The sequence below is a fragment of the Orycteropus afer genome, unplaced genomic scaffold (assembly GCF_000298275.1).
Source record: "Orycteropus afer afer isolate SDZICR_OR568_19922 unplaced genomic scaffold, OryAfe1.0 scaffold00476, whole genome shotgun sequence".
Classification (NCBI taxonomy): Eukaryota; Metazoa; Chordata; class Mammalia; order Tubulidentata; family Orycteropodidae; genus Orycteropus; species Orycteropus afer.
The window spans coordinates 449623-459739 of NW_006922063.1; the positions used below are offsets into that span (position 1 = coordinate 449623).

Sequence of the window (10117 nt, forward strand, 5' to 3'; positions counted from 1 at the left end):
TAAAGATTACAGCCAAGGAAACCTTATGGCATTGTGGTCTGCTCTGACACGAGTTGGAATTAACTTGATGCCAGTGGATTGGGTTGGGTTTTTCTAACCCAGTATGATCTCATATTAATTTTATTACATCTGCAAAGATGCTATATTTAAGTAGGGTCACATTCACAAGTATTGGGGATTAGAGCTTCCATATATTTTTTTAGGGGAACAAAATTCAACTCACAACAGTCACTAATAATGTTCTGTGAGGTGGGTAGTGGTGCAAAGTTCAAATACCACAGGGACCAGGCTGTTGTTGTTGTTATGTGCCATTGAGTTGGACCCAACTCAAAATGACCCCTCCTTGGGTTTCCGAAGCAGTATCACTACGGAAGTAGATTGCCCAACCTTCAGGTGATGTGAATGAGGGTTGGCTCAGACCCAGGCCTGTGGACACCTTGTAAAGGGAGTGAGTGTTATTTTATTCTAGCTCAATGCTGCCAGGGCAGAAGGCAGGCTGAGTTTTCAAAAGAAGTGGAAATTCACATTATTATGTGAGATAGCATTTGTTTAATAACATTTTATTGAATGCCTAAGGCATCTGACTGCTAACCAGAAGGTTAGGTATCTACTTCTAGGAAGGAAGGTTGGGTATCTATTTCTAGTGATACCACCTCGGAAACCCAAGGAGGGGTCACTATGAGTCAGGTCCGACTCGTCGGAAGTGAGTTTGGTTTTTTTACTGCGTTCTAGACATTATTCTAAATTCTGGGGACATGATAAATACAGAAAAATCTCATGGAAGGCTATAAGTGAGACACTCAATGACTCAGATTAATATGTAAAATGGTAACTACTAAGGGAGCTCCAGTAGCATAGTGCCTAAGGCACTTGACTGCTAACCAGAAGGCTGGCAGTTCAAACCCACCAGCCACTCCTGGGAAGGAAGATGGGGCAATCTACTTACGTAGTGATACTGCCTCGGAAACCCAAGGAGGGGTCGCTATGAGTCGAGTCCGACTCCACAGCACATACCAACCAACCAACCAACTAAGGAGAAACGTTAAACAAGAAAACACAGGACATTTTGGGGAAGGTTGAGAACAGGTTGAAATGTGATACAAAGTGGTCCGGGAAGGTGTGATTGCAAAAATTATCTTTAAGTTAAGCCATAAAGGAGGTAGGGGTTCACGTGGACATGTTGGGGAACGGTATTTCAGGAAGAGAAAGACTACCAGTAACAATGGGCCTGCGGTGGGAAAAGCATACTCCGTAACAGCGAGGAGGCCAGCAGGGCTGAAGACGAGCGCCAGCGAACAGCGGGAGGTGGTGGGGCGGAGGGGTTAAGACCGGTCGGAGTAAGGACTTTGGTACCTGCTGGCAGTTACGGGAACTACAAGTTAGAAGCAAGGGTGGCGAGACTTCTTCTCTCGTACTTTGGACACTTTATCAGGAGGAACCAGGGCCTGAAGGTCATCATGCTTGGAAAAGTACAGGGTCCGCGAGGAAGACCCTCTACGCAATGGATTGGCACAGTGGCTGCAACGTGGACTCAAATACAGCAATGACCGGGAGGGTGGCGCAGGACCGGGCAGTGTTTCGTTCTTTTGTACATAGTGTCGCTATGAGTCAGAACGACTGGATGGCACCTAGAACAGTGAGAGGAAGCGTCTATGGCACCTAAAAACAGTGAGAGGAAGCGCCTAAGATTTTCCTGAAGGCGCTCCCCTGAGCCACCACAGGGGGTCAGCAGAGTCGCGCTGACGCCCCGCATTCCGTTTGGCGCGCCCCGAGATCCCGCACAGGTGGCCCGGTCCTTGGGAATCTTTCCGCGGAAGTGGCCAGGCGCCTGGGTTCAGAGTTCCCGGGGGCCTGACCCTGAGCCAGGGATGCCCGGCAGCCAAACCATGTGTAGAGAAGGAGAGTGGACAGAGAAAACTTCCGAGGCAGAATACTAACTTTTCTTGAGCCTTGGGCCCTTTGGAAATCCCCAGGGAACCAAAGCTTCCCACTGCTTACTTCTCCAAGTCATCTGACGGGGAGGAACAGGAGGCCCGCAGCTCCACCCACACGGGAGGTAGCTGAGTGCCAGTGGCATAGTCGGGCGAAACCGACCGGCCTCTCCCCGCCGGAAGCGCGGTTAGATTCTCCTCTCCCCGGAGGGTGTCCCTTGGCCGGCTTATAGGCTGTCGGAGAAAGGGGTGTGGGCAGGAAGAGAACAGGTGTGCAGCGGGATCGGCCCCTTCTCAACAGGTGAATCGGTCTTCGTCCTCGTAGATCTCGGTTCACAGGACTTAGTCCGAATAGGCAGGGGCCGATCGGGACCCGCGCCGTGGTGGCGCCCTCCTGATGGACCGGTCACTTCGTCCCGCCCCCTCAGGGCTGGGCGCACCTGGGTCAGCCCACTTCCGGGGAGGGAGGCGTAGGAGCCCCTCCCCACGCACAACCCCAAGCCCAGCCCTTTGCTCCCACCCTCGCGTACCTGGGTGGATCCATTCCCTAGAGAATGCAGGGGGGGAGTGTTCGGAGATCACAGAGGGTCATGCAAGCTTCTCCCCGAAAGCTAAAATTGTGCTCCTTCACCCACGTTATTTCCGTTCATAAAGCTCCTAAAATGCGGCAGGGGGGTTGGGATTAGGGATAAGGAGTGGAAGCGGGAAGGGGAGGAGCATGCACACCCCCGGCCTTGGTACGCGCTGCGCCCCCTACCCGCCTGGTACCTGGGAGGGGACGCACGGGACGGTAGCGCTTAGACGGCTGTGATGGCGCTAGCGGCCCGAGGCCTCTCCCGGAGGCTGGGCTCCCTCCCGGCCGCCTGGGGCCGGGGTTCGTTCGTCTGGCTCTTTCTCAGCACCTTTTGTATAGGTATGGGGTGTGGGTAGGGGACCCTGGTGCTGCGGAGCTGCGAGACGGCACCATGGGGAGGGGGGTGGATAGAGCTGTGCGCGGCCGAGGAGGCGGGAGAGCTTGGCGGGGGCGAGCGGAGCGCAGAGAGTCAGACCTCCTGACGGTGGCTCCGGGAGACCTCGTATGTGTTGGGTGAGAATTCCTCATCCATGCGGGGGAGCGTTCCCCGCCCTTGTTTGGAGTTACAGGAAGTGAAACTCCGCGGACCGTGAGCCCGGGAGTTGTAGGGAGAATGAGATCCTTTGTGGAGTAGGAGTGCGGGCCCTCCTGGGGACCTGGGCGCACCCCAGGACTTCTAAGTCGTGAGGTACCGGGGAACGGCCCGCGAGGGCTGGATCAGACCCTTCTTGGAATGAGAGATCAAGAAATAGCTCTCAGGCCTCGGGTGGGTGCGGAACTGGGGACTCCCCGCTCCCCACCCCACTCACTTCCCGCGAGCCCCAGAGTTTCTGAAGGAGATGGAAATAGGGACTTGATTGAAACCACCTCCTGCTGACAGCTTTTACCTGGATGTGGTACTTGTTTGAGTGAGGGCGAGAGGAGTTTTATCTTTCAGCAAGCACTTCTGGCTGATTCGTTTGAGGTGACTGGGTAGAGGAAGATGGGAGGCTGATGGAGTTATGGTAGCGGCTTCAGCCACTCCATGGCATAGCAGTTCAATAAACAACTCCAAAAAATTGCCCCAAAATTCACAAAACCTAAACTTGGGATCTTTGGCACTTCCCTTCTAAAGCGATGCCTTGGGCACTGGAGGCACTGCACTGGCCATTTGGGCTTGTCTGTCTACGCCACAAGGAGCTCTAGTGGTGCAGTGCCTAAGGCATTTGACTGCTAACCAGAAGGTTGGTGGTTCAAACCCACCAGCTGCTCTCTGGAAGGAAGAAGGGGCAGTCGACTTCCATAAGAGTTTACCATCTTAGAAGCCTGAAGGGGGTCGCTGTGAGTCATATCAACTCGATGGCAGTGGGTTTGGTTTTTTTGGTACAGGCCACAGAGAGAGACTGGCAAAGGGCAGAGGAGGCTGAGATGGGTGAGAGGAGAGGGAAGGAGTCCCTCCAAAGAATCTGGCCTGTGACGTTGCACCCGCCACTTCAGCTCTGTGGATCTGCAGAATGGGCATGATTATCATACCTACTTCACTGGTCCTAAGAAGTAAGGAACAGTGTGTGCCGGGCGCTCTGTAAAACCATACCCTTTTAAGTGTCAAGCCAGTGACACGTGATGTTGCTCATTCCTGCTGAAGCACTCCTCTGAGCTGTCCTTGAGGCGGTCCACAGCACATTCCTCACTGACTCTCTTTTTGCCTCAGCTCCTGCCAGCGCCGTCCAGGTGACCGTGTCAAACCCCTACCACGTAGTGATCCTCTTCCAGCCTGTGACCCTGCCCTGCACCTACCAAGTGACCACAACCCTCCCGATGCCTATTGTGATGTGGAAGTACAAGTCCTTCTGCCGGGACCGTATTGCTGACGCCTTCTCCCCGGCCAGCGTCGACAACCAGCTCAACGCCCAGGTGGCAACTGTTAACTCCGGCTACAATCCCTACGTGTCATGCGATGACAGTGTGCGCACCGTCAGGGTCGTGGCTACCAAGCAGGGTGATGCTGTGACCCTGGGTGACTACTACCAGGGCCGGAGGATCACCATTACAGGAAGTAAGTTGGGCAGGCCTGGGGATAGGGCAGGGGGACAGGGCTCACTTCGGTGGTGTGCTGGCTGCCTTATGACCAGCATATGGTCACTCTTGAGTGCCAGTGTCTGATGGGACACTGTTTTCCACTCCTTTCCTAAACAAAGATTTATTGAGTACCTGACATTCCAGGCACTGTTCTAGGCCCTGGGGATACAACAGTAAATAAAACCATCAAATCCCATCCCTCAGGGAGCTCATATTCTAGTGTGAGGGACAGACAAGATAAACAACTAATAGTGTCAAGTGCTTAAAGGTAACAAAATGTGACAAAGAAGAGAGAGAGGGGGATGCTTCTGATACTATCTCCAATAATAATTAACAGTAGAAACTTATAAAGGGCATCCTATGTGGCTCACATTAAACTCTTTACATGTTGTTGTTGTTGTTATGTGCCATAGAGTCGGACCTGACTCAAAGCGACCCCTCCTTGGGTTTCCAAGGCAGTATCACTACGGAAGTAGATTGCCCCATCTTCCTTCCGAGGAGTGGCTGGTGGATTTGAACCGCCAGTCTTCTGGTTAGCAGTCAAGTGCCTTAGGCACTACGCTACCAGAGCTCCTAAGCTCTTTACATAGATGATTGTCACTGTACAGGGAGGGAAATGGAGGCCCAAAGAGGTTACAGGTGGCTTGCATAGGGTCACACAGCTGGTGACTGCAGAGGTTTTAAGTCCTCCCCTTTGGGTCTGGTCTTCAAGGGCTTACAGAAGAGGTGGCATGAATGAGCAGAATGGTGGGAGATTTTAATGGAGAAGACCTAACACTTGCCAGGTCTTTTACACACCTTCTCCCATTGAATCTTCACTTCCATATTTTATACTTCTGACAGCTGAGACACAGGTTAAGTAAATTGCCCAGGTTGGAGCCAGGATTTGAACCCAGGCAGCCCTGAGAGCGCTTGTCTTTAACCATAGTGCCGCTTCCTGGTGGGAAGTATGTATGTTGGGACTCAGGAAGGGACAGTGGAGAGTTGTTCATTCATTGGTCCATTCAGTATTTTTTCAAGCACTTACTAAGTCTAGGTGCTTTTGTAGGTGCTGGGAACATGAGTGATAGGATAGCTGACGGCCCTGCCCTTAAGGAGGTAGCATTCTAGTACAGTGAGACAGACAGTAAACGAGCAGATAATGAAAGAGTAAGAGACTTTTGGAGCTCTGGAAGTGTAGTGCCTAAGGCACTTGACTGCTAACCGGAAGTTTGGCGGTTCAAACCCACCAGCCACTCCTCGGAAGGAAGGTTGGGCAATCTACTTCTGTAGTGATACTGCCTCGGAAACCCAAGGAGAGGTTGCTATGAGTCGGGTCCAACTCGACGGCAAATAACAACAACAACAAAAGACTTTCAGCAAGTGCTAAGTGCTGCAAAGAAAACAACCAGCTAATGTGCTATATGGAAGGATTCAAGATGCTCACCTTAAGCCTGGATGTGCTTTGAGGAGAGGCTAGAGCAGCCACTCCTCGGAAGGAAGGTTGGGCAATCCTACTTCCGTAGTGATACTGCCTCGGAAACCCAAGGAGGGGTCGCTATGAGTCAGGGCTGACTCGACGGCACATAACAACAACAACAAGAGCTGGGTCAGAAATCTGGAAGGCAGAGAGGAAGGTAATGGGCAGCAGTAGGTGAGGGATGAAGAGCTCACCTGCCTAAAGGATTTATCCTTTCACTGTTTTAAGCAAGGACTAGAGTTTTAATCCTGGCATGGATCAAAGGGGAAGGAAGTGTCCGTTTGCAGCCTCAAGAGACCTTGCCACAGGGGACACTACTTCTTCACTCTGTCCAGACCATGGAGGAAAGGCAGGGTTCCAGATGAGCTTGTTGGTCCTGTTTCAATGAAGGTACCTGTGTGCCTTGAAGTTCCATGGGCATTTTAGCCCTAAGCATCCTGCTGTGCTTGAGATGAGAGGACTTCTTGGGGGCTCAACATAGACCCCTACTCTCTTTACCTAAGGAACTCTGGTGGTGCAGTATATAAGGCATTTGACTGCTAACCAGAAGGTTGGCAGTTCAAACCCACCAGCTGCTCCGCAGAAGGCATGGAGTAATTTACTTCTGTAAAGATTTACCACCTTGAAAACCCAACGGGGGTCACAGTGAGTCAGAATCAACTTAATGGCAGTGGGCTTTGGTTTTTTTTTCCCCTTAACCGAGGGACCTGTCTAGGCTGGATCAGCCAGGAGAGTTCAAATACTGAGAGTGCCCTTGAAGGTTGGCTGGAACCATGCTGCCTCTGCTGCGTACAAAACCGTAGAATCACTGAGGCTTTAGGCTCAATTCATGCCCCAGAAGGCCTCATGGGTCTGGCTCTTGACCTGGCCCGTGCTTGACATCAGCTGTGATCTGTAATCATCCATTGTGTGTGTATCCCTTCAGGAAACCCAGCAGCCACGGGAGCTTCCTCCGTTTCAGCTTTGAGGATGGGGAGAAGTGGACTTCCTCTTTGGTGTCCCTTGGGTGTCTTAGTTTAAAAAGTGAAAGTTCTGTGTCCCAGGAAACCTCTCAATCCCAGGCAAACCAGAGCAGTTGCTCACCCTATGTGTCCCTCATGGATTCTCTTTCCTTCCATTCCTCCCTGCTTTGGTTGGCGTAGGATGCCTGGATAGAAAGCCCTTGTTTCTACCTACTCAGGCTGCTTGGAGCCCACGTGCCCCCTATTCCCATGGGCACTGGGTGGGAGAGCCCTGTAGGCCTTCTAAGATGAGGAGGGCCACTCCTGTTGTATACAGATAAGGAACCAGAGATGTGGAGGAGGCCTGGTTCCTACCTAAAACAGCAGAGCAGAGCCTGGCTGAGTCATCTCAGGGCCAGACAGGACCGGGAACAGGGTGCGCCTTGCAGGAAGGAGGTGGGCCCAGGCCTTGGGATTTTATCAAAAGAAGCCGGAAAGCCCTATTTTCATGGGTTTTGAAAACATCATACAGGCCAAACAAAACTCATAGAGGCCTGGATCTGGCTCGTGGGAGCCCAGGGTTCAACCCCTGGCCTATGTTCATTTGCTGTGCAGAGGTGTTCCTGTCCACCACTTCAGCTTTAAGTAGGTACCAGCTCTTGAGCTTTGGTTTTGGAGAGGTGTGGTCAGAATCAGATTTAAAGATAGAAGTGAAAAGTCATGGGGGCCTGGGGCCTTAGAGAAAACCTGGAGGATTGGAGAGAATCCAGTTCTGGGTTCTGTGAGGAGTCATTGAAAGAATGCATGCGAGGGGCTGACGACCGACAGAGCCCAGCACAGCAGGCGCGCAACAGGTGATGGCTGGATGCGAGCCTGTGGAGGGACGCCACGTCCTCCACTCATTGTTCTGAAGGACGACTTGTCCAGAGCCCTTCCCTGGCCACCTTACTTAAAAGCGCACAACCCCCACTCCACCCCTGGCGCTCTGTCATCCTTCTCTGCTTTGTTTTCTCTGGACGGCTTATCACCATCTGATATGCGACATATTTTAATTTTTTATTTTTCTCTTTCCCAGTTAGAATCTGAGTCCTTTAAGGGCAGGTATTTATAGCTGGCCTCTGTAGCATTGGAGCCCTGGTGGCACAGTGGTTAAGTGCTCTACTGTAAGCAAAAGGTCTGTGGTTGGAACTCATCAGCCCCTCCAAAGGAGAAAGATGAGGCAGTCTTGCTTCAGTATAGACTGACAGCCTTGGAAACCCTATGGGGCAGTTCTACTCTGCCCTCTAGGGGTGCCATGAGTCAGAATCGATAGCAGTGGGTTTGGTTCGGGCTTTGTGTCCGTAAAGATTTTACAGCCATGGAAATCCTATGAGTCATTTCTCCTCTGTCCTCTAGGGTTACTGAGTCAGACTCAAACCAAGAGCAGTGGATTTCCTCATATGGGACCTGCATGCCTGTGTTCTGTCTTCTCTTAGACTGTGTTGCATTCTTTAAGAGGCAGTGTGATGGACAGACAGCAAAGGGCTGAAGGCTAGAAGGCCTCACTTCTAACCAGGACTCTTTTGCTAACTGGCTGTCAACGCCCTCTAGAGGCCTCCATATCTCCGGTTATCTCACTCTCTACGTGGCTGCTAATCCTGCAAACCAAAAAAACCCACCTCCATCAAATCGATTTTAACTCAAAGCAACCCTACAAGACAGAGTAGAAGTGCCCCATAGGGTTTCCAAGGCTGTAATCTTTACAGAAGCAGACTGGCTCATCATTCTGCACAGCAGCTGGTGGGTTCGAACTGCCAACCTTTTGGTTAGCAGCCAAATGCTTTAACCACTGCATGACCACAGCTCAAGCAGCTCAAAAACCAGCCGGCGGTGGGTTTCGTTTGTTTTCCATAGTGCTGGTTCTCAAACTTTTCGGTCTTAGAGCCTCTTTACCCTGTTGTTGTTGTCCTGACTTTTTTTTAGTTGTTGAAAAGATACACAGTGAAACATGTTCTCCTTCTTTATGTCAGCTGTGGTTCCTTCCAACTCAATACAGTTTGCAACAATTTTCTTCCTCCTCCATTTGTTATACAGGGCATTGATTACATTCTTTTAATTGTAGCCCTTCCTGCCCAGTTTTCCTATCTGTTTCTGCCCTAGTGACATTGAACTCCCGTCCCTGTAAGCACCCTCTCTAACCTTGGGAGCTGCTGCTCGCAGTTACTGGTAGGTTCCCATCTAGTCAGTTGGTTAAAGGAGCACAGTGCTCATGGCAGATAGTCTTTACCAGTTAGGCTGACTGTTGTTTGGGTTAAAAGAAAGCTCAGGGGATGTTTTTTTTTGGTTCATGGTTTCAGGGCTGAAGATTATCTCTGGGCAGGAGTTTTAGGGATTCACCTACCCTCAGAGAATCCAGAAGTCTGGATTCCATGAGAGTTGAATTCTCCTCCGCATTTTTCTCCCTAGAGGTCAGGATTCTTTAGAATCTTTGATCAAAACGTTTAGTAATGATAGCTGAGCACCATCCATTTCTTCTGGTCTCATAGCAAACAAGGCAGTTTGGGGGGTGGGCAGTCAACCACCTGTTCCATTTCTTCCTCCTATTCCTGACTCTTCTTCCTCTGGCTCCAGATGAATAGAGACCAGTTGTTACACCTTGTATGGTTGCTTTGTATACTTTACCAAAAGCCCTAAAATGGTATTAGGCCAATTAACTGGAATGTTCCATGAGACCATTACCCTAAACCTTTAAACCAATAAGCCAAATCCCATGAGATTTTCTTCCAATAGCCATGCCCCTGTGTTTTTTTCTAAGAATTTTGTAGTTTTACTTTTCACATTTGGGTCTTAATCCATTTGGAGTTTGTTTTTGTGTATGGTGTGAGGCATGGATCCTGTTTCATTCTTCTGCATGTGAAAATCTCCTTTTCCTAACATCATTTATTGAAGAGGCTCTTTCCCCCATTGAATGGATTCTGTGTCCTTGTCAAGAATCAGTTGACCCTAGATATGTGGATATTTTTCTGGATTCTCTATTCTATTCCATTGTTCTATATGTTTATTATTATTCCAGTATCAGGCTGTTTTGATTACTGTAGTGAGTTATATGTTTTGTAGTTATGTATTATGTGGCATAGTTATATGTTACTGTAGTGTAGTTACATGTTTTGTGATC

At 50.3% G+C, this 10117-nt stretch overlaps 1 protein-coding gene across 1 annotated transcript in view; it reads left to right on the forward strand.

Annotated features, from left to right (window-relative positions):
- The first annotated feature begins 2610 nt into the window (after positions 1-2610).
- The window catches only part of LSR (lipolysis stimulated lipoprotein receptor), a 19318-nt gene continuing 11811 nt past the window's right edge, over positions 2611-10117 (forward strand). The window contains exons 1-2 of the mRNA XM_042782814.1: positions 2611-2844; positions 4196-4540. Coding sequence (XP_042638748.1) covers positions 2742-2844; positions 4196-4540 — 448 coding nt within the window. The 5' untranslated portion in view covers positions 2611-2741. The remainder of the gene's footprint in view (positions 2845-4195; positions 4541-10117) is intronic.